Source organism: Rattus norvegicus, chromosome 3 (assembly GCF_021556685.1).
Source record: "Rattus norvegicus strain SHRSP/BbbUtx chromosome 3, alternate assembly SHRSP_T2T, whole genome shotgun sequence".
In the NCBI taxonomy this organism is placed as follows: domain Eukaryota; kingdom Metazoa; phylum Chordata; class Mammalia; order Rodentia; family Muridae; genus Rattus; species Rattus norvegicus.
This window is the reverse complement of record NC_141536.1, coordinates 144,095,726-144,120,151: the sequence shown is the minus strand read 5'-3', so window position 1 is coordinate 144,120,151 and position 24,426 is coordinate 144,095,726. Positions and strand designations below refer to the sequence as shown.

The 24,426-nt window shown below is 45.1% G+C and overlaps 1 protein-coding gene across 1 annotated transcript in view; it reads left to right on the top strand.

Annotated features, from left to right (window-relative positions):
- The window catches only part of Trpc4ap (transient receptor potential cation channel, subfamily C, member 4 associated protein), a 70,989-nt gene that overhangs the window by 38,632 nt on the left and 7,931 nt on the right, over positions 1-24,426 (top strand). The window contains 5 exon segments of the mRNA NM_001100748.1: positions 3,384-3,591; positions 13,332-13,517; positions 16,414-16,580; positions 21,803-21,934; positions 23,101-23,159. Coding sequence (NP_001094218.1) covers positions 3,384-3,591; positions 13,332-13,517; positions 16,414-16,580; positions 21,803-21,934; positions 23,101-23,159 — 752 coding nt within the window.

The following is a 24,426-nucleotide window of genomic DNA, read 5'->3' as shown; positions in this document are numbered from 1 at the left end:
AGGCTGTGAAAACACTAGGGTGCAGGGAAAGGCTTGGGGGTAAAGCACTTGCTGTGTAAATGTGAGGACTGGAGTTTGGATCCAGAACACTCCCATAAAAACCAAATGGTCTGGGTGGTCCATGTTTGCTCCTGCTTCTTAGAAGGCATGGACAGGGCGTCGGGGTGAGCCCCATGCTTTAGTAAACAAGGTGGACCAAGACCAGGAGAGAACGGACATCAGCCTCTACCCACCACATGGACCTTCTCAAACATGTGAACACGTATGCATACATGCAAGCACAGGAGAAATGAGAGCACTAGAGTAAACCCAGAAGGTCTGTCTGTCAGCTAGAGAGCAGATGCAAGCGTGTGGTGCAAAGACACTGTGTGAAGACACCACCCCTCCCCATACATATGCATTGTGTTGTGATGGAGAACTTACGTTCTACTGGTCAGTCAGGTTCTCTAGCAGCTCCTGCCCTAGAAAAGCTTCTCTGTGGGCATCAAGAAACAACACTTAGGATGTCACTATTTCAGAGTAGAAAGCTTAAAAGCAAGCCTGTATGACCCATGTCTCTTCATAGGCTGGAATATAATAAAGCATTGGCATGACTGGTCTTGTGGGAAAAGTGCAGGTGAGCAGAAGTGACTGTGATAAAGCCAGCTGCACAACACTGAGGCTGCATGTCATTTCCTGTAATTAAAAAATAAAACATAAGGGGTTGGGGATTTAGCTCAGTGGTAGAGCGCTTGCCTAGGAAGCGCAAGGCCCTGGGTTCGGTCCCCAGCTCCGAAAAAAAGAACCAAAAAAAAAATAAAATAAAATAAAAACAAACATAAAACCAGTTAATTATAAAGTAATAGTTTAGGGCTGGAGAGATGGCTCAGTGGTTAAGAGCACTGATTGCTCTTCCCAGAGGTTCTGAGTTCAAATCCCAGCAACCACATGGTGGCTTACAACTACCTGTAATATACATTAGATAAATAAAAAAAAGTAATAGTTTATAGAAGTGGTCACCTGTGACAGAAGCAGAGAGATATGATAGGGACACTAAACACAGTGATAAATTAGAAAAGTTAGTGAAACTGAGCATAGTGTAACCCATATTCTGCCACTGGGGAGCCTGAGCCAGGGGGATTACTGGAAATCTAAAGCCAACATAGGCGATGTTGTGAGTTTCAAACCAGCCTAAGTTACAGTGGGATACCCCATCTCATAAGCAACAATAAAAGTGGGTGTGCGGTGGTGGGACCCGGTTTTGGACCCACACCCTGGGTTAGACAGGGCGAGAAGGACGGAGGAGCCAAGAGTCATGCCCTGAGCTCGATGGGCTGGGCTTGGAGGGGCAACAGAGTGGCTGCTCTCAGTGCGTACTGCCTGGGGAGAGGCCAGTTGGTCTGCTCCCAAACGCTCCTCCTCCACCACTGTCCAGGAGTCCTTTGCTTGTTAGCGCGGTCACCAAGCTCCTTGCTGCCCGGTGCTGTGCTCTAAGGAAAGGTAAGGCCTGTCCCTCCCCACATAGTGTCAGATTACTTGGGAGTAGACTCGACAAATAATGACAAGTTTCTGTGCAGTGATAAAAAAATACTCAGGCCAGTGGAAGGTCAGTGAATTGGAGCGGAGGAGGAAGCAGGTGCTCTCCGTAGACTATGTGATGATTTAAACAAGGAGAGCTCATGGAACATCTGTACAGATGTGAAGGAAGCAAAACCGCGAGGTTATAAACAAGCATTTTTATGTGTGTACCCTACTTGTATGGGTATTTTGCCTGCATGTGTCTCTGTGCACCACCTGCATGCAGTGCTGCAGAGTCCAGAAGCAGGGATTAGCGCTCCCAGAGCTGGAGTTACAGGGAGTCATGAGCTGCCGTGTGCCTGCTGCTAACTGACTGGGTCCTATGGGAGAGTAGCCAGTGCTCCTAACCAGTGAGCCATCTCTCCAGGCCAGAAACAAACATTTAAAAAAAAGGAAAAAGAATAGAAAAAAGCTTTTTTTTTTTTTTTAAATAAAGAAAGCATTTAGTCAGGTTATGTTAGTAAAAAACACCTGACATGGACTTCTCAGGAAGTAAATGAAGTTGATTTGGCTTATAGTTCTGGAGCCTCAAAGTTCACACAGCACAGTCTGAGTGGCTGTGCCACCTCATGGCAAATAACAGCACTGAGTGTGAGAGAACTGTGAGGAACGGCTAGATGGCTCCTTATACCTTTCTCCCTCGAGTTACTAAGGAATCCCAGGAGAACCACCTTCCAGCTGGGTACCCCTAATTTCCTAAGTATCTCTTCAGGGTCCTACCACCTTTCAATAGCACTCCTAAGATCCTAGTTCTCCATATATGAAGCTGTCATGAGACTGAAGTCATACAGCTAGGAATAGAAGGGAAATTCCTTTGCATGCTGTAGAACATCTGCTAAAAGTTAGAGTAAACATTAATTTAAAAACTTTGGACACAATGTCGATAAAGTTAGAAGTTCTATACTGTGCACTGTACAAAAGGAGCAACTCTCGGTGCTCACTGCAGTTGTAGTGAGAGGTTACCACAGCTCACCCAAGTGCACAGAGGAGCAAAACACTGCATGTGGTAAAGCGATGGAAAGAACAGAACCAGAGCTGCTTGTCAGGTTCTGTGTTGATGTCAGTGTGGAGCCCCAGGAAAGTCTAGTATATTCACGTCACACACCCAACCATGCTGTGGAGGGAGGGTATTTATGAGGCCTGAAAAATCCCTGGGAAGAGTAGGCAGACACAAGTTCAAAATTATGGCTACTTCTGGGAGGAGATAGGAGATGCAACTGTGGGACTTTGCAGAGGCCTTTGACTGAAAAGTTTTATTTCTTTTTTAAAAATTAATCTAAGAATAGGGTCTGTAGCTCAGCTAGTAGAGTGCTTGCCTGGCATGTGCAAAGCTCTGGGCTTGATTCCCAGCACCACACAAACTTTGGGGATAGTGGTGCACATCTGTAGTCGTCCCAGCACTCACAGGGTGGAAGCAGGAGAATCAGAGACTCGAATTAATCCTCAGCCATAGTTTGAAGCTAGTCTGAGCCACATGGACCCTATCTCAAAAAATAAATAAATCTATAGGTAGAATAGTGATTTGTGATTTATAAAATTTGAATGGTAATTTTTTTAAGGGGGGCAAAATGTGCTGTCAGAACAAAGGTGAGACAGTGAGGGCAGTTATGCTTGCAGGGTAAACGTAACCTCCACACCGAGATAGGTGAGTTCCACTCTATTACTAGCCAGGAAGGAGGAGAGACTCCAGAACTTGACTGAGCTTGTAGAGCTAGTTACACCTTAGTGGTCTCACTGCTGAGCCCTCATGGGAGGATGCAGGGGGACACATGTGATTTCTTGAGGAATTAATAAGCATACGGATTGTTTATTTGTGTCTCCCATAGGAAATGATTCGGCTAGATGAAGTTCCCAATCTGAGTTCCTTAGTATCCAATTTTGATCAGCAGCAGCTTGCTAACTTCTGCAGGATCCTGGCTGTCACCATTTCAGAGATGGACACAGGGAATGACGACAAACACACGCTTCTTGCCAAAAACGCTCAGCAGAAGAAGAGCTTGAGTTTGGGGCCTTCTGCAGCTGAAATCAACCAAGGTAGTGATCTCCAGCATTTCTAGAGTTAGCTGAGGCTCTTATTAAATCGCCTGAGTCTTTCTGTTATTATTATTTACTGATTCACATCATATCCTGCTCACCACCTCCCTCCTAGTCACCTCCTCCCACAATACACCTCACTCCCACCCCACCCCTACCCCACCCCCGGGGCACAGTCCCTAAGTCAATGAGAGTAGACACATACAAAGCAGCCCAACTAACTAATCAATGTATTAGGGCTTCTGGGGTCCACTTGGAGGATGTAAATGTTTTATGTTTATATATTAAATTCTTTTTATGTTTCCAGACAAAGTTCATTAGCTCTAGTCAGATTTTTTAATGAGTCTAGAAGTTCAAAAACCCAATGTATAATCAGAATTACAAATGCATGTGCTTTAGCCTTCTAAGTTTCTTGTAGACCTGTTGTATACACACCCTGCTTGTCATTGTAGCATTGAGATGACAAAGGACCACGAAGAACTCAGATGCTTGACAGTGAGAGTCTGCTTACACTGTGGATGTCTGCAGAGTGGAAGTGATAGAGAGACTCTGTGACTAGAACTTGTGCTGTAAGATAGGGAAGGTGAACAAGACACACATTCGCTTGCTCACAAGCTCACATAAAGACACTGAGGAGGACAGGGCACTGTCAGGTGGTTACTTACCTGCCTGGAGTGGTTGGCAGTGTGGCCGGGTCTTCTTACTGTGCTTCTTAGGCTGTTTGATGTAGAACACTGTATTTGTTATTTTAAAAAAAAAGTTCCACTATTTAATCTACTCCAGTATCTTTCTTTGTAGTGGTGCAAGGAATTGAACTCAGTGCCTTGGGTATGCCAAGCAAGCATGTGATGGATGAGCAGACCCTTTTAGGAAAAGGTCTCTTGGGGTTGGGGATTTAGCTCAGTGGTAGAGCGCTTGCCTAGGAAGCGCAAGGCCCTGAGTTCAATCCCCAGCTCCGAAAAAAAGAAAAAAGAAAAAAAGAAAAGGTCTCTTTACATTGCTCAGGGTAGCCTTGAACTCACTATGAGTCTAGTCTGGCCTCCAATTCAGCCACCTAAGTAGCTAAGATTTTTTTTTTTTTTTTTTTTGGTTCTTTTTTTCGGAGCTGGGGACCGAACGCTAAGATTCTTTTTTATTTTTATTTTACTCTCTGTGTGTGTGTGTGTGTTGTGTGTGTGTGTGTGTGTGTGTGTGTGTGTGTGTGTGTGTGTGTGTGTAGGGGGAGAGAGAGAGAGAGAGAGAGAGAGAGAGAGAGAGAGAGAGAGAGATTGCCTTACATGTATGTCCATGTGTTGTTTGGGACTGGAGTTTCAGATGGTTATGAACTGCCATGTGGATCTTGGGAATTGAACACACTGGTCCTCTCTGGAAAGCAGCCAGTGCTCTTGACTGCTGAGCCATCTCTCCAGCCCCAGTAGCTGAGGTTTTAGGCCTATGCTGCTATGCCTTACCCTCGATGATGAAGTGTTCTGCTTCAGGCTTGGTGGAAGGGTGTAGATGATTCAGTTCATCACTTATCTATGTGGAAGGGTATAGATGATTCAGTTCATCACTTATCTGTCTTTAAAGTTAGTGGCTGAGGATGAGCAGCTAGATACTAGAAGCCAGGCTGGTGAGACAAAGGCAGCACCGCATTAAAATAATAAAAAGCAGGAGGGTGGGTAAGCTGGAGAGATGGCTCAGTGGTTAAGAGCACTAACTGTTCTTCCAGAGGTCCTGAGTTCAAATCCCAGCAACCACACAGTGGCTCACAACCATCCGTAATGGGATCTGATGCCCTCTTCTGATGTGTCTGAATTTACAGTGTACTCATATACATAAAATAAATAAATATATCTTTTTAAAAAAAAAGGTATTCAAAAGCAGTAGGAAGCCATTACCATCCCAAGGTGCATCCTCACAGGCTCTATAAATAGTACTTTGTTTTGTAGCCATTTGGTGGAGTGCATGTAAACGTACTTAAGTGAAAAAGCAGGGGTTGGGGATTTAGCTCAGTGGTAGAGCGCTTGCCTAGGAAGCGCAAGGCCCTGGGTTCGGTCCCCAGCTCCGAAAAAAAAGAACCAAAAAAAAAAAAAAAAAGTGAAAAAGCATTACCCATCATTCTCTGGGACCGAGATACTCTAGCTAACTGGTTTGTGATTAATTAATAATTCTAAGGCCACTTTCCTTTGATTTGGGGTATTAAAAAAATTATTAAAATAGCTAGGTTCAGTTGCCGACTTGTGTAGTTGGCAAGAAGGCTTAAGGAAAGGTTCTTGCAGGGTTGGGGATTTAGCTCAGTGGTAGAGCGCCTGCCTAGGAAGCGCAAGGCCCTGGGTTCGGTCCCCAGCTCCGGAAAAAAAAGAACAAAAAAAAAAAAAAAAAAAGGAAAGGTTCTTGCCTCCAGGACTGGTGATGAGTTCAGTCCCTGGGACCCATGTGGTAGAAGGAGAGAACCGACTATTTCAGGTTGTACTCTGACCTACGTGCCTGCTGTGGCATGCCACTACCACCACCACCCGCAAATAAATGAAATGTAATTTTAAAAAATCTGGATGCCAGTGAGCTGCTTACAGCTTAGTGGTTAAGAGCTCATATACTGCTTTTGTCTCCCAGTAGCCACATCAGACAGCTCACAACCGCCTGGAGCTCCAGCTCCAGAGAATCTAATGCCTCTACAGTCACCTGCACCTGCGTGCGTGCACCATGCTTACATAATTAAAACGATAAAATAAATGGCAAAAATGTGTATATTCTGCAAAAAGAACAAAAATCTTGCTTGGAGAAGATTTTGAAGTATTATTTGATTGATTGATTGATTGATTGATTGATTGATTGATTTGAAGTAATACCTGGGCTAGAGATAGACCTAGGTTGGTCTATCATATCATATCATGCTTGCTTCACATACCTTAGGTTAGTTCCAGCGCTGCATAAACTGGACTGGTAGCAGCACTTGGGAGAGAGAGATAGGACCTAAGAAAGTCAAGGTCAGCTTCAGTTACAGAGTGAGTTCAGGGTTCCTGGGATACAGGGTACCCTGCCTCAAAAAAAGAAAAGAGAAAAGGCAATGCATATCTGAGTTTTTGTTTTTATTTTTCCAAACAGTATAAAGGGACCAGCAGATAAGCAGTATGCTCCTTCCCTGTGTTAGTCTATTGCAGTCTCCCTCGAGAGATACCATACACATCCTCATCGTGGGGTCAAGGGGCAAGAAGGGAAGATGCAGACTTATAGTTAGTGCAAAGTGTAAAGTAGACACTATGCTGTTCCCCTGCTGGTTTCCAATTAACTTTACTTTCAAAGCATTCCATTCCATACATGTAAAATTGGACAGCACCATTTACAGGTAGATAACATTCCAGTCATTTATTTAACTGATACCATGTTTACACAAATTTGGTTTATTTCAGGTCTTCGTTTCTACAAAAAACACTCTTGAATAATAGAGTATAATGGGCTGGGTATTTGAATTTTATACTTTGATGGGTTAGCCCTGCAAGAAAAATTGCTAGTCTTATCACTTTCTGTCTCTGTGCCTTCCCCCGTGCAGGACTTTATAATTTAATATGTAGTTTATACATTTTTGTATTGCTTGATACTTAGCCAAGCTGATAAGTTAAACAAAACAAAAACACTTTTCCTCACTGTAATTCTTCTACATTAAGATAAAGGTCACTGTTTAGTCTGGGTTCTCGAGAGAGACAATGTGTAGAAATACATAGATTTTATTGAATCAGCTTATGTTGAAATAGCAGCAGTGCTACCTAGGACCTAGAGGCTGAGGACCTGGTAGGTGTTCAGTTTGAGGGGCTGGGCACCTCACCAGTGCCAATCTGGTACCAAAAACTTGGTGGGTTCTTGGAGAACCTCTGCCCTTGTGTCTATGAAGGAAGTCTGGAGACGCTGACTCAGTTACCTGTGAAGGACTTGTTGAAGGGAAGCAAAGATCTTCATTTTGCTGCACTCTTTCTTTTTTTTTTTTTTTTTTTTTTTTCTTTTTTTCGGAGCTGGGGACCGAACCCAGGGCCTTGCGGTTGCTAGGCAAGCGCTCTACCGCTGAGCCAAATCCCCAACCTGCTGCACTCTTTCTTAAGTCCAGGCTGCTTCGAGAAAGTGTGGGCCAGTCTTCCCATCGCAATTAAGACAGTCAGGACAGCTCCTCGGGTGAGGCTCCCTGCTCAGGTAATTCTGTCTTGTGACAAGTTGACTTTAAAGCCAGCCATCACACTCAGATAACATCAGATTAACCCGTTTCAAGTGAGCATCCCAGTGGCATTGAGTATATTTACAAGCTGCACAGCTCACTTTTGATGTGCTCCATGACACCCCCCCTCTCTAGATGAAACACTGTGCACAGGAAGCAGCCATCCCTTGTTTGCCCTTGCTCTAGACTCCTGCCAGCCTCCAGTCTGCTTTCTGAGGTATAAATATCAACAGCTTTACCTACTATATGACTTTTTGTACATGGTTCCTTTTTGCCTGGCATAATGTGTTCTGAGGTAATGGACATTGTAGTGTCATTCTTTCATTCATTTGTATGGCTGGATAATGTTCATGGCGTATATGCCACAGTTATCTGTCCAGTCATCAGTCAGGGACCATCTGCATGCCCCATTTCTGTACTCGTTGGGTGTGTGGCAGTGGTGCTGCCGTGAACGTGTGCATTTGGGCCTTCACAGTCTGCTCTGGGTATGTGCCTAAGAGAGGAATTGCTGGGCCAGACTTATGTAAGTTGTCTTTAAACTTCTGAGGAACCTCAGTCTACAGGTGTGTGTGTGTGTGTGTGTGTGAGAGAGAGAGAGAGAGAGAGAGAGAGAGAGAGAGAGAGAGAGAGAGAGTGTGTGTGTGTGTGTGTGTGTGTGTATGTGTGTGTTGTGGTATTGAAGCTTAAACCCAGCGCTCTACCGCTAAGCTACACCTCCACAACTCAGTCTGATTTTAACTAGTTTCTCATTTTTAAAATTTTTTTAAATGAAATCAAACACTGTTTTATGGAGTATGAAAAAGAAACTAAAATCATTTGCCAAACTGTAATGGGCATTAAAATACCTCTTTATTACTATCATATTATTAGTAGTAATCATACGATAATTTATTTTTAAAGAAGTTTCCTTAAGGGTTAGAGAGATGATAGCACTGACTGCTCTTACAGAGGGCCTGGACTCAATTCCCAGCAACTGTAGTTCCAGAGGATTCAGTGCATCTATGACACCAGGCATGCACTGGGTGTACAGAGAGCCTTTTCTCTCTCTCTCTCTCTCTCTCTCTCTCTCTCTCTCTCTCTCTCTCTCTCTCTCTCTCTCTCTCTCTCACACACACACACACACACACACACATTTAAAAATCATTTTTAAAAAGTAGCTTTCTTTAATGTATTCTTTGAAATTTTGCTTTAAGTTCTTGCCAACAGGAAGTGTCCCACTTGGGAACGTAGAAGGGAGACACCTGTACCCTGTTCACTTGCCACCCAGCGTCAGGGAGTCTCTGATGGCCTGTGCTGTCTGTCTGCTCCGTTGACTCTCTACTTCACCTCACAGCTTTGTCTTTTGAGGGAAAAGCTGGGGAATTAGTGATTGCATTGAATCCAAGGACTCCTGTGTGCTTAGTTAGTGCTTGCCCTCAATGGGTTATACCCCTAATACTTTTGGATTTCAGTGTTCTACAGGATGATTTTTTAATTTTGAGATAGTTGTGCTATGGAGCCCAAGCTGGTCTCACACTCCTGTGCTCCTTTGATCTTTTCTGACTTGTCCTCCTGGGTATCTCAGTAACTACAAGCACATGCCAGTGCACCTGGCAGATAATGCACATGGGTGTGTGCGTGCGTACATGTGTGTTCATGTGTGTTCTTAGACAAGTTCTCATGTAGCCCATGCTCTGTATCTTGATCCTCCAGCCATCACCTCCTGAATCACAGGCGTGTGCCATCCTCTCCAGTTTATGCAGTGCTGGGGATCAAACCCAAACTCCGTGCTAGGCAGGCACTTTACTTACTGAGCTACATCTCCAGCCACCAGATAGAAACTTGTACCTAGTACAGTTACACACACAAAAAAATTAACAGTGATCTCTTGCTGTCATTGAATAGCTGGTTGTTAATGTTTAATGGTGTGTTATGTGGCTTAGAAAAACCCAGAGATTCAGAACGATGCTCAGTGACAAGTATCCTTGGCTTGGTCTAGTCTGGTTGGAACTGTTTCCCGTGGCAGCCACTGCTGATGGTTTCTCTGGTCATTCCACAGAGACCTGATGCTTTCTGTGTAAGCAGTGTACACTTTTCTTAGTCTCATTTTAAAGGTTGAAAGAACCAGGTTTTGAACCTGGTGTCCTTACTGTCACAGTTGATCACGTCCCCTTGTATTGATGAGAATTTGTCTTATGTTCTGAGTGAAGTGGGGTCTAGAGGAAATAGGTGTTGAGTAATTACTCCATTTCTTTTTCACCTTAAAGGAAATGCTCACCTTTTTTCTTCCTACTAGTAAACATTTGTTTCAAAAATGTTAGGAACTGAAAATGGTAGGTTTTCCTTTGTTTTGAGGCAAGTTTACTGTCGTGTATCACAGGCTGTCCTCAAATGTGGGACCCTCCTGTACTACCATATTTAGTATTTTCAGTGATCTTATATTAACATATATTAATTATATGAAATAATGAATTTCATTATATTTATTTAAAGTGGGGTTTTGGCTTTAGCTTTTGTATCCCTGGCTGGCTGAGACTTAATACATAGACCAAGCTGTCCCTCCAACTTAAAGAGAGATGCTCCTGCTTCAGCATCCCAAGTGCTGTGATTCAAGGCGTGCACCACCATGCCTGGCTCATCGTGACATTTTCATATGTGTGGAGAATGTGTTTTAAAACATCACAGCCATCCTTCATCGTTCTCTTGTTCTCCCACTCCAGCGGATCCCTTGTGTGTGTGCGCACACACACACACACATGTGCGGGTAACAGAGAGAGACAAACTGCATTTTATTAGGGTGTTTGGTTGTTTTGTTTTTACAGGATCCTAGAAGTGGGTTTACTTGCAAAAGCCTTGGTCTCTTACCAGTAGTCACACCACTAAGAAAATCTTCCCTCTCCCCAGTGACAGTTGCCTATAGATAATCAGGAGTGAGAGCTGTTGAGCCCTTTGCCTTTGCTGTCTGCCTACTGGTCCTGAGGGAGAATGGGCCTCATGGGCTCCCTCCCCACCCATGGCACACAGTTGGCAGACCAGTCGTGTGCAGGTCTCGTTCTAGTACACAGAACTTCTGTGAGATGAAGAATACAGCGGCAGGCAGGGTTAGGCATCAAAGATGGCGGTCTATCTCCTCCTCCCTCCCCTCTCCCTCTTTCCTTCTTTCTGCCCCTCTTGTGTGTCCCTGAGCCTTGAGGGTGTGATATGGATGCTGTGGATGGCATCATACTCAGGCCTCGTTTGCTCTCAGCACTTGCACTAGTTGTGAATCCTTGCCACCGCCTACTGCGAAGGGAGTGTGTCCATGTATTAAAGCAGCAGCAGGAGCTTCCCACTGTCTGTGACTACTCAGGCCCATTAGAAAGCCGTCGATTAGCCAACTGTTCACTTGCACTCATTCACCCGTGGGCACTTGTCGTTAGTTGGTAGTGTAGCATGCAGGACCCACAGCTGAGGAAGGATGTTATGGCAGTCTCCCCCCCCCCCCCCCCAGCAGCGTGCATAGCACTGACTGGTACTTCTGACACTGCAGGCAGCATGGAGGAGGATGTTATCTCAGTTCCAGCTTTGTTTTCCCAAGACCTGCACCGGAAGTGTGGTGTCTTCAGCAGTAGGGCCTCACATCCAGTTTTCGTTGTTTGTTCAGTTTAAAGAATTTATTTTTTTTAAATGTGTATCGTGTTGTGTATGCCATGTATGTGTGGGTTCTCCCAAAAGCCAGAAGAGGGTACTCGATTCCCTGGAACTGAGTTACAGCCCCTCAATGTAGGGGCTAGGGATTGAACTTGGGTTCTCTGGAAAACAGCAAACATTTTTAATCACCGAGCCACCTCTCTCTCTACCACACCCAGTTTATAAGTAAAAGAGTAGCCCCTCTAAGTACTCAGGGATAGGTTTCTGTTCTTTTTCGTTCAGGTACTGTGGACCGAGCACAGGGCCTGATGCAGCCTAGATGTGTCAGCCCTGCTTCTGGCCTTTAAAGTTTTGAACAAAATAAAAATAAGTTAAGCCAATATTGTTTAACAATTTATATTTTTCTCCTTAAACAACTTTGCTGAGGACCTGTATGGAAATGTGGTCATGACTTTAGTGTCTGTTATGTTTTTATGGATTTAGCATATGTGCTGTTTGCTGCTGATAGGCATTTAATGACCTCCGTATTTGTATCATTAAAAACACCATCGAATATTTTTATATAGATGCGTGTGTGCTCATTTGTATGTGTGCATGTGTGTTAGGGGTTACCAAATGGCATCCTCTGCTGTTGTCCTCAGTGACTCCACCTTGATTTTTGAAGCAAAATCTTTCATCTGGGACCTTGTCTGTTTTTTTTGTAAACATCACATAGCAAGGATCACATGGGAAGAGGAGCCTCAATTGAGAAAATGCCTCTGTCATATTGCCTGTAGACAAGTCTGTGGGGGGCATTTTCTTAATTGCTGGTTGACAGAGAAGGGGCCCAGAATGCTGTGGGTGGTGCCACCTCAGGGCCTGAAGTCCTAGATAGTGTAAGAAAGATGTCTGAGCAAGCTAGTACAAGCACTCCTCCATGGTCTCTGCTTCAGTTCCTGCCTCTGGGTTCCTGTCTTGCTCAAGTTCCTGTCCTGACTTTGTCAGTCATGGACTGTTAACCTGGAAGTATAAGTTGGAATAAACTCCTCCCCGCAAGTTGCTTTTAGTTGTGATTTTTTTAATCATAGAAATAGAAGCCATAACTAAGACAGACCTATGGCTTGCCAGTTAGGCTAATCTGGCACTGAGAGCCAACTTTCTATATGGGTGCTAAGGTTCAAACTCAGATCCTCAGTCTTGTGCGGCAAACACTTTACTAGCTGAGCTGTCTCTCTCCATCGCTTTAATACAGATATTTTTGTTTATATGAATGCATATTAATGAAAAATATCAAAAATGAGTCTTTAACTCATATATCCTATATTAAAAGCACAAAGTTATTTTGGGTGTGTGTACATGTGTATACGAAGAGTCAAGTTCCCTGTACATCTGAAAATTGAACTTATTATTTATTATTTGTTTTGGGTTTTTCAAGAGGATTTGACAGCATAACCCTGCCTGTCCTGGAGCTCACTCTATAGATTAGGCTGGCCTTGAACTCATAGAGATCTGTCTGCCTCTTTTTCCAGAGTGCTAGGATTAAAGGCTTGTACTACTATGCTTGAGTACTTCGTCATTTTTTATTATTTTATGTATATGGGTGTTTGCCTGTATGTATGTCTAGGTACCACATGGGTGTCTGGTGCCCAGAGAGGGCAGAAGAGGGTGTCATATAGTTGAGGGCTACCATGTGGTGCTAGAAATTGAACCCAGGTCCTCTTTACACCTCTGAGCCCGCTCTAGCTGCTGTCACAGCAATCTTTCCTAGCCGGGTGAGGTATTGCATACCTGTGTTCCTAGCACTTGGGAGGTAGAAGCCAGAGGATCAGAAATTCAAGGCTAGTCTAGGTCTCAGAGACTCTGCCTCAACAGAAGAAAAGCACAACAAAGGAACAAAGGAACCATCCCTGTGGTGGTTAGGGTTGTAGCACTGTTTTGTACATTCCTTCTCTTTCTCTGTTTGCAGCTGCTCTTCTCAGCATCCCTGGCTTTGTGGAACGGCTTTGCAAACTGGCAACTAGAAAAGTGTCAGAGTCAACGGGCACAGCCAGCTTCCTTCAGGAGCTGGAGGAGTGGTACACGTGGCTGGACAATGCGCTGGTGCTGGACGCCCTGATGCGAGTGGCCAATGAGGATTCTGAGCACAGTCAAGGTACTTCCTTAGGTCCCCTGAGTGTGGGGTTTTCTGGGCCCCTTGGAGATGATGTTGATCTCCTTTCTGTGGAAAATTAAGAGTTACTTACAGTAGAATTTTCCTTAATGTGGTCCTACACAGGATACTATTAAAACTTTAATAAGTTCCCCCATTGCTTCATAAAAAGAAGAAATAAAGAAATCTGAATTTGTATAATAAAGAGATTGAATAAGGATGCAAAAGCCACTCAAAATTACCCTTTACTGCATGGCTTCGCTGGTTATCTCTGCCAGACATTTAAGGAAAGTAACACTGATACTTTGTAAGTCTTCCATGAAGCAAACACTTCTCAACTCTTTCTTTGAGACAAGGTTTACCTTTATACCAAAACCAGAGAAATAAATCATGAGAAAATTACAGACTAATATCTTACAAATATAGATATAAAATCTTTTTAAAAAGACAAAGAAAAAAAAAAAAAGACAAAGAATACCTTCGGCAGCCAAGTAAGCAGACCAGGTTCCTCCAGACATGGGGGACCGGGGTAAGGGCTTCTTTGGGATTAAACCTTGCCTGTTACCTCTGTGGGTTGCCCTAACAGACCTGGAGACAGTTCTCATGTCTGCGATCTCAGTGTTGGGCTCCAGACGAGTGTGTAGTGCCTTGGGACGCATAGGAAGTGCCTGGTAGATGGAAGGGGGAAACCTTGCTAACTCCATCTCATGGTGGCCTCACAAACATGGCTTCTGAAACGCAATGAGCAGATTAGTCATAGATAATTAGACTTCAAAAAGTCTTTAGAATGTCACCAAGAAACTGAAGGCCTGACCCACAGAACAGTTTTGCAAACTGTGTAGATAATAAGGGCCTTGAATATAGAATGTATAAAGGAGTCTAGGGTAAAGATTTGCCGAGCATGTGTGAGACCCTGTGTTCGATGCCATGTACTGACAAAAACAGTTGATGAATTAAATGGGAAAAAAAATACCATGGGGCTGGAGAAATGGCCCAGCAGTTAAGAACTCTTGCTTCTTGCTCTTTTAGAGGACCTGAATTTGATTCCCAGGGATCCAGAGCACTCTTCTGGCCTCCATGGGCACTACCACATACAACCACACAGACATGAACATACATAAGAATTAAAAAACAAAACATACAGAGAACAGCCATAGGTGAATAATAAAACTCATTTCAGAACATGGACAGGAGCCCAGATAGACACTTCTCCAAACAGGAAAAAGGCCAAGCACACACGAAAGCTGCCCAACAGCTTTAACCATTAAAAGATAAAAATCAAAGGACTGAAGTAACATTTCACACTCACTTCTTGTCCCCATACCTTCTCTGTGCCCCCTCCCTGCCCTCTCCACGGATACTCATTGCTTTTAGTACTGTGCACTGCTGTGCGACTCCCCTCCTCCATAGCGCCTCCCCAGAGCCCAGCAGAGCCAGGTAATAAAGTGTTTAAGGCTTGAGCGTGTGGCCAGATCTGTATGCTGCTCAACCCCGTCACCTCAGACCACTGGTTAGGATGTCCCAGTGGGGATGGCGTGATCCTGGGTTGTTCTCCTCTGTGTAGACGCATATGTTAGATGGATAGCATTTTCTCAGGCCCTTTTTTTTTTTTTTTTTTTTTTTTTGGTTCTTTTTTTCGGAGCTGGGGACCGAACCCAGGGCCTTGCGCTTCCTAGGTAAGCGCTCTACCACTGAGCTAAATCCCCAGCCCCTCTCAGGCCTTTTTTTAATGGTACAATTTTCCTTTGCCTGCTGCCACTTGAGTCACCAGGAAGAATAAAAGCAAAACAAAAGCCATAGATAGGTGGGAATGAGGAATGGTCTGCGGAGTATGACCAACTGTGCCAGCTCTGGTCCCACTGTGGAACGCAGTGGCAGGTGGATGTCTGTGTTCAAGGCTGTCCTGGTCTGCATAGCATGTTCCAGGCGAGCTAGGCCTAAAGAATGAGACTTTGCTCAAATAAACAAATAAAATAAAATAGAAATGAAAATGAAAAGTCCCATGGGTTATTACCCTGTGACTAGAGACTATATTACTGTATGTCTCAAAACACAGAATTGTGGATGTTTGAAAAGATACCCTTTAACTTGATTAAATTATTAAGCGGTATATATGTATGTGTCTTATCAAAACTCCCATTAATAGGTATAGGTTTTTTATGTATTAGTTAACTTTTTTAATTTCTAAATTACGGCAAGCAAGCGTTAGCAGAAGAATTCAGTATTTTTACATTATTTAACATTGTGCTTGCGTGTACCAGGCATTGTTCTAAGCACCTTCCATAGGTTCTTTCCTCCATCTCTGTAACGGTAGCAGCCTGTACTCCTGACATGGCCACTGACTGAAACGAGGATGAGCAGTGTACACAGGGAAGCCACCCTGCTTCCCCAGCACCACACAGCCAGGGCGTGCGGTCTAACCACTGGCCAGGCTGCCAGTGCTTGTCAACTTCCTGCAGCTTTGTGGGTCCAGAGCTCTTCCTGGGAATCCAGAGCTGGGCTCCTGTTCAGTGGGGAATAAAGTGAACCAGAGGGATTTCCTGAAGGAAGGATTGTAAAAGAATCCCTCATGTTGTCTGCAGAATAGACAGCTGGTCATTGGGACCCAATGTTCTCCACAGTTTGTCTGTCAGATATCTGTCTGTCTGATTGGCAACAAGAATTACAGGGAGAGTGACTGTTGGCGAAGTCAGAATGTTTACTTGATATTGAAAAGGATGGAACTGCAGAGGCCTTTTCCTGTGTTTCTAAGCTGGTCTTGCTCTTGAGGGTGTGAGGTTTCCTGGGTTTAAAGTGTCTAATGATGGCACTTTAATTCCAGTCTCTTCACAGCAGACTTCTGAGTAGAGTGAGTTTCTTCAGGAGCCATGCCTCACCCACCATATGGGGGCTCTGCCAGCCTCCACTGTGTTCCCTCCTCTAGGCACTTCGGAGGAGAGCGGGCTGCCGCATAACTCAGCCAGGACGCAGCTGCCGCAGTCGATGAAGATCATGCATGAGATTATGTACAAACTGGAGGTGCTCTATGTCCTCTGTGTGCTGCTCATGGGGCGTCAGCGAAACCAGGTGGGTGCTGCTCCAGCCTCAGAGTGGGAGAGCCAGAAGCTGAGCAGAGCCCTCGGGGGCCAGGAGGATCTCCGCGGCCTCAGACGGCACACACTCCTGCCCAGCTATGTGCGCTGTTTCCTTCTTGTGAGGAAACCAGCCTGATTCTAGATTCTTTTCTACTTATAGAAGCAAATGTGATTTTTATTCATTTAACTGAGTATAAAGCATTCTTCCTTTCCTGCATTTCAGCGACTTCACAGTCTTTCTTTTCCACCCCTGCTTTTTCATCCCACCATTTGGATGGATCGTTATTTGTTTAACTTATCTTCTGTAATATAAGTATACATTAGAGTCTCTGTGCTTCAGGCAGCATCTGTAGGGAGTGACAGTGTGCAGGCCAGGAGCAGGCATTTTTCTTTAGTAATTAAAGAGTAAAGACTAATGCTGTATGCCCGAGTGGTGATGGTGCACACCTTTAATTCCAGAACTCAAGAGGCAGAGGCCAATGAAAATCTGAGTTCAAGGCTAGCCTGGTCCACAGAGTGAGTTCCAGGACAGCCAGGACTGCAAAAACAAAACAAAACAAAACAAAACAAAACAGATTGCTGTGAAAAACATACCACCAATTGGTTATCAAATACCAAATGGTCATTATCAAATATCAAATGATCAGCCCTAAAAAGTGCCTACGAGAAACATTAGATAGACTGGGCCAGGTGTTTGCGCGTGAGTGCGTGTGTGTGTGTGTGTGTGTGTGTGTGTGTGTGTGTGTGTGTGTGTTGTGTACATATATGTATATAACAATTCAAGAAAAGAGAACAGGGGGTGGGGAAAAAAGAAAAGAGAACAAGGGGGAAGGGATAGATTGGAGGGTTGGAGGGAGGAAAGGGAAAAGAGAAATTATGTAATTATAATCTCAAGAAATTAGAACACCGGAGTGGTCCTGGTAGCTGCAGCAGAGGCCTGCCACTCTGACGTGCGATCAGGAGACTAGGGCAGCTCCTAAAGCTGTGCCCACTTAGGAAACCTGGGCAATGCAGGGGAAAGGGGCCCCTAAGCCTCGAGGTAGGAGAGGGGAACAGGATTTTCTTAGCTTTTGTTGCCGTGATGCTGTCTGACAGAAGCAGTTTAGGGGAGGGATGGTTTATTTCAGATCACGTTCACAGAAGTCTGAGTTCTCCTGATTGGGATTTTTGAGGTTGTACATCATGGACGAAGGGTGTGCAGAGCAAAATTGCTTACTTCATGGCAAGCAGGAAGTCCTAGCTACAACCCCCAAGAACAGTCCTCTAATGACTCACTTCTTCCTCCTGGGTCCGGGCTGGGAAGAGACAGAGCTGTGGATGAGACCTGAGTAAGGCGGTGTTTCCTTAGCCAGCCCTGCTGCACTTCACTGCCCCGTACAGTGACTGTCGCTGAGCAGAGGCTTGGATCCCAGCCCCGGTCATTCTGTGGCTATTCATAACAGGATAGTCTCAAGAGTAGCAAGGGTTTTGTTTCATAAAAAAATTTAGTAGGCACATAATTCCCATAGGTGATACAAATTAGTATTAGTGGGACCTGTCCTCCCTCTGGGCCCTAGCATCCTGAGACACATCTGAGTGTTTCCTCCCATAGTTCTTTATCCTTACAGAAGCGAGCCTTTATGCTTCACCTGCATGTAAGACACATCTTCCTTCATGTATTTCAGTGATTGTTTAGCTCACTACATGTGAAAGACTTGGATTATTTCTTTTCTACTCCTGCTTTTTATCCCATAATTTGTTTTAGCTAATCCTCACTGATAGAAGTGTAAATTAAGTCTGCCTTGGCTGATATGATAATGTTTCCAGCACTGCTGCTGTAAAGATGTCATTTATCAATGTAAGAGTCTGTCCCATAATGAAAGGGAAATTGTTGGCTAAGGAAGTCTGGATTTGTAAACTGGGGGATAGCGCCAAACCGCCCTCCTTGTGCAGGAAGTACCAGCATGGCCTGTCACCTGCAGCATTTAGACGTGACTGGTGTCTAAGTCACCAAAATGACGCTGTATTAGCCAGGCTGTTGCACTGGTGACTGGGCACTGGAGGAAAGTCTCATAAAGGAGGGAAGGTTTATTTTTGCCCATAGTTTCAGAGATGTCATTTAATTGTAGTGGGGAAGGTGTGGTAGAGTAGGGCAGCTCTGTCATGGCAGCCAGAAACAAAGGGGGGAGGGGGGAGACAAAGTAGATCCTTCCTCCTTATGTTTCTAAAGCTCCCCCAAAGTAGAACCACCAGCTGAACACTGAGCACCAAGCCTTTTACCGTTGCAAGCCTGTGTGCGTGTCTGTCTCTGTGGGTGTATGTACGTATACATGTGTGTGTGTCTATGTGTGTATGTGTGTGTATGTGTGAATGCACATATGCATGGATACCTCTGGAGGCGGGAAGAGGACATGAGAGCCTCTGGAGCTGGAATTGTAAGCTATCTGACATGGATGCTGGAAACCAAACGTAGGTCCTCTGGTTAAAAAATGAGAGAAGAACCCAGGAGAGAAACCATTAAACCTGTAACAGTGTGTCCAGAGTAGGAAGTGTGCTGTCTTGAGGTGAGCGCCAGTGGCCTGGAGCCTTGCCCTGTGACCTTGTCACTGCTGCCTTCATGGCCTCTGTCCTGGACAGGCTGTAGATGCTCCCTGTAGTTGTCGTAGGTCTCCTCGTGTCTCCACTAGGGCTTGGGTTCATGCATCACCCTCTCAGAAGCTTCCTGTAGGACTCTGATACTATACTTATAGGATCCTGGCCCCCCGGGCTCTGCTTGAAATCTCAGTGAAAGCTTTAATGATTCCATAGCTTTTGCATTCTACATGCCCACAAAACCAGCATCGTGTAGCTGCATGTGGTGCTATAAATCTATAATTCCCAGCATTCAGAAGGCATGAAGATCCCAAGATCAGAACCAGTCTGGGCTATGTAGAAACCTGTCATAAAAATAAAACAAAAATTTAGTATCACACAAGTGGTTCCAGGGTGTGCTACTAACTTAGGTAATGGCTAGGTCCACTTGGACTGTGACAGCAGTAGTCTTCAGTGTGGGGGAAGCTGAACCTGAGAGAAAAGTGCTGTAGATGCCTGTGTGAGCAGAGCACCCTGGCAGCCTCTGCTCACAGGAGAATGCTTCAGATGAGCTTATGACTGGGAGCCTGGGGTGGGCAGGCACAGTGTAACCCTGGAAATGCTGCTGGGCACTTCCCTTGATCTGTTTTCCTGTCCCTGTGCACGGGGCTTGGCTTTTAATGCCCCGATCTGCTTCCCAATCACATCCTCCTTACCCACAACTTTGAACTCTGACTAGCCCACTTTGCTTTTTAAATTCTTCTCTGCTTTCTGCTCCTAATTTTCACTAAAATTGGCCAGGAGCAGTCATTAATAGCCATTTCATAGCCCAAAGCTGTCCTGTCTTAAAGTTTCTCCTCCGATTAGTCTGTCACATTTAAACTCAGCCTCCCAACATCAGGAGGTGGCAAAATATAAGCAAATTATTTGCTGGAATGTACTGGGATTGTTCTCTAGATGCTGTTCCCATTGAAACCTCACGAGCTGTCTGTTTGGTTTGCTCTTGTAAGGTATTCTGGTCTTTTTGAATCCCATTAGAATTTCCTGTTAAGCCCTGCTGGATCTCCCCTGGATCTCTCTTCTTTCTCCTGCTCTCTCTTCCTATACTGCCCCATTCCCCCCCGACTTCCAGTTTTCTCTGGCAAACAAGTTCCAGAGGCCTAGGGGCTACATAGTCTGGTTTGGCCGAAGCAGTGGCACTGCTTCTCCAGATCCCTGTCTTCTCTATCAGGTTTGTGTCCCTGGGAAAAGCAGCCTGGAGGAGAACGGTTTGTTTTGGCTCACTGTTTGGAGGGATCAGTCCTTGTGGCAAGAAATGTGGTGTAACAAAACTACCATATGACAGCCAGGAAACAGAAATAGACAGGGAGAGGACAGGAACAAGATACTCTGAAGGATCTACTCTCAGTGGTCTGCTTCCTCCAATAGATCGTCCTGGATTTGAGAACTGCTGAAATGTTACTACCAGCTGTGAAGTGACAGTGACAGATGCCAAAGTCACGTTAGACTTCTTTCTCCTTTGCCCATCTGAAAAAGCAAGAGATTGTTTGAGATGTGAACTTTTCTTCATATTGAGAGGTTGAGCTTTTCCCATGATTTAAGAATATTTTTTCAGGCTGGAGAGATGGCTCAGTGGTTAAGAGCTCTGACTGCTTTTCCAGAGGTCCTGAGTTCAATTCCCAGCAACCATATGGTGGCTCACAACCATCTGTAATGGAATCCGAAACCTTCTTCTGGTGTGTCTGAAGACAGCTGCAGTGTATTCACTCTACAGTGTACTCACATACGTAAAATAAATAAAATTCTTTAAAAAAAAAAAAAAAAGAATATTTTCTCAGGGCTGGAGAGGTTGTTGGTGTTTAAAAGTGAGGCTGTTCTTCCAGAGGATCCGAGTTTGATTCCCAGGACCCGCATAGCAACTCACAGCTATCTTTAAATTCAGTCCCAGGATCTGACACTCTCTGGCCTTCATGGGCACTAGGCACACATGCCCCCTACCCCCTGATGTGTGTGTGTGTGTGTGTGTGTCTGTGTGTGTCTGTGTTTTGCCTGGGTCTATATACCGTGTGTGTGGGACCTTCAAATGCCAGAAGAGGGTGATGGATCCTCTTTGACTGGAGTTACAGAAGGTTCTAAATAGCCATGTAGGTGTTGAGAATCAAACCCCCGTCCTCTGGAAGAGTAGCCACCAATGCTTTTAACCACTGCTTTTAACTGAGCCATCTTTCCAGCTCTTAAACACATTTTCTAAGCCAAGTAAGATGGCTTACTCCTCCTGGTGAGTTGCAGGCCAGGCTTTAACAGCATCTCTAGAGGATCCAATGCCCTTTTCTAGCTTCTCAGACCAGCAGCACATACATGCGTGCTCACCACACACACACTGTTTTAAGAAAGTTTTACTGTAGGGGTTGGGGATTTAGCTCAGTGGTAGAGTGCTTGCCTAGCAAGCGCAAGGCCCTGGGTTTGGTCCCCAGCTCCGAAAAAAAGAACCCAAAAAAAAAAAAAAAAAAAGAAAGTTTTACTGTAGAGTCAGGGTGGAGGATGTCTTTAAATGGCAGCTCTCACTACTGGCAACTGCTTTCTTCACCCTGAAGATAGTTGAACTGGAGGAGAGGCCTTGCTGACCTTATGCACACATTGGTCTCAGTCTTTCTCCCTACGCAGGTCCACAGGATGATTGCTGAGTTCAAGTTGATCCCAGGACTCAACAATTTGTTCGACAAACTGATTTGGAGGAAGCATTCAGCATCTGCTCTTGTCCTCCATGGTCACAACCAGAACTGTGACTGTAGCCCGGTAAGCAAGAGAGCCTGGGAGCAGACAGGATTTTCACTGCAAAGACTTAGTGTTTTATGAACCACTGCTGACCCTGAGGCCAGAAGAGAGCAGAAACAAGTTTTTAGGCCAAGAACTTACCTCCAGCTCTATCTCAGAGCATGCTAATGGGGTGTTGAATGGGCATCAGAAGGCCTTTGTGCCGTTCGTTCACGCTTGACTGCATCACAGAATCTCTAATCTCTGAAGCTGTTTTCTTGGACTGGGAGGGCCATGGGCCTATGCCCTCAGAGCACCACCTTCCCACAACTCTGGCACGAAATATCTGATAGCTAGCGGGACCTGCTGCCATGGGTTCTCGAACCTGTATTGTGGGACTTTCCTCAGTGCCCTACCTCCAACCTCATTTGATTGCTTTTCATTCTTCCATTTAAGTTAGTATTAAGTGAATATATCTAGATAACATGTCTGACTGCAGGAGACCACTTAGGCTTTGTTCATCGTGGAAACATACTGTGGCTTCTGCTTTTGCTTTTGCTTTTGCAGTTTTTCTCTCATGGTTTGTTACTTCCCTTTGGTCTCTTGGAGATGCTGCTGTGGTGCCAGCAGCTTGTGTTTGGGTCTTTACACACTCAGGGTGGCATGCCTCTTGTTCCCTGATGTTGGGAGGCAGCCGTCCTGGGGACCTGCGCCGCCCCCGCCCTGGGCACTCTTCTGCTCGTGCTCTAAGAGGAGCCGGTTTCATGGTTAGTTCACTTTCAGGATTTCTTACTTCTCCTGGGAGACTTTTTACCAAGTCACTGCAGGACCCAGAGTCCATAGCTGTGTTGTGACTAGGCCTCTCACATCATCCACATGCTCCCTGAGCTCCAGAACACCTGCCTACTTCTCAGGGCCAGGCTTTTCTGATTCCCATAGGTTTCCCTTTCTAGCTTCTAAGCCTCACATGTAAAAGAACTTGGATATTTTTTTTAATCCAGTATGCTAGGATGTTGTTAGCAGAAAAGGTCTACATTAGTTTACCTTGACATTGGTGAGCTCTGAAGTCTGACTTTTCAACTAAAGAAAACTCATTGTGCTGGAGGGCAGGGATGCAAAGAAGCAATGCAGCAAGACAGGGCTGTTAGCAGAGCCCTGTCTTTTATTTACAAGTATTGTGACTAACGTAGCTTTAATATGTGTCATAGGATATCACCTTGAAGATCCAGTTTTTGAGACTTCTCCAGAGTTTCAGTGACCACCATGAGTAAGTATGAGTGCCCTGGAGGCGTCTTCTACAGGCCCCTCCCCGGCTCTTCTCTCTCTCCTCTCTGACCGAGGAACCCTGTCTATAGGGCTAGCAGGAGCCCCTGTACCTTGTGTGGCTGTGCTCCTCAGCCATGTAGGTGGCTACCCTTCCTTCCATCTGGGTTCTGGGTCTCTCCTCTACCTTCACAACCACCATCAAAGGACAGAAGTGCTGCCTCTCTTTGCCCTTGGAGCAACACACTGGTCCAGTGACTAGCTCTGAGCCTCAGAGTCCCTGACTGGAAACATGGAGGCTCCCACCTCTACAGTGAAATGTGTTGTTGACTCCCCCTTCCCACTTGTTCAAGATATTCTACTCTCTTGATTTTTAATGGTTAAGCTTTTGGGAGAATGTACAAAAAAAATGATTTGCACTATAACAGGAACAGTGTAGGGGAGGGGAAACTGGATTCTGGGCCTTGGCATTAAGGTAAGCCCCTAACAACTATGTGCACACAGAAGTGGATGTACTGAGCTTAAGGCTTCCATGAAAGGCCCAGAGGAGGGGTAGCCATGACAGTGCTGGAGGTTAACCGGATTTTTAAATGTTGATTTAAATTTTTGGAACATTGTACAAGTTAATAGAACATGCGTGAGTATAGTATGGCCCAGGGGTCTCTATTGTTTTCTGATTCTGTTTTGTGAGATCATCTGTGGCCAAAGGCACCTGTAGGTGACAGAATTGTACTGATTCTCTCTCTCTCTCTCTCTCTCTCTCTCTCTCTCTGTGTGTGTGTGTGTGTGTGTGTGTGTGTGTGTGTGTGTGTATTCCTGTCCTAGCTTTCATCAAACTCTCAGTTGGCACTTCTGTGTACCTGGTTCCATGAAAATACTATGGCCCCTGCTGTCATGTAGGATACATTTGGGAGAGGAAGTTTACCATAGAGAAGGTCACCAGTTGCAGAATGCCTGCTGACAGATAGGCATGGTGTATGGGCACAGAAGAGCACACTCTGTGAAAGGACAGTTGCCAAGTGTCCTGACTGGCTGGCGGTGCTCAGTGATATTGCAGAAGCTGTTTTTGGGCAGAGGCCTGAATGGGATGAAGAGGCAGCATGAGAGTGTTCTAGCCAGAAGGCCCCCACAAAGAGAAGGCCTGTAGGAGGACATGGCATGGTCATGAAAACCAAGGTGGCCAGATGGTGTGGCAGGTGTGAGCTGCTCAGTTTGTTGTAGCCACAGAGATGGCATGGCCGCACAGGGCCTTGAAGACACAGTCACTCCCT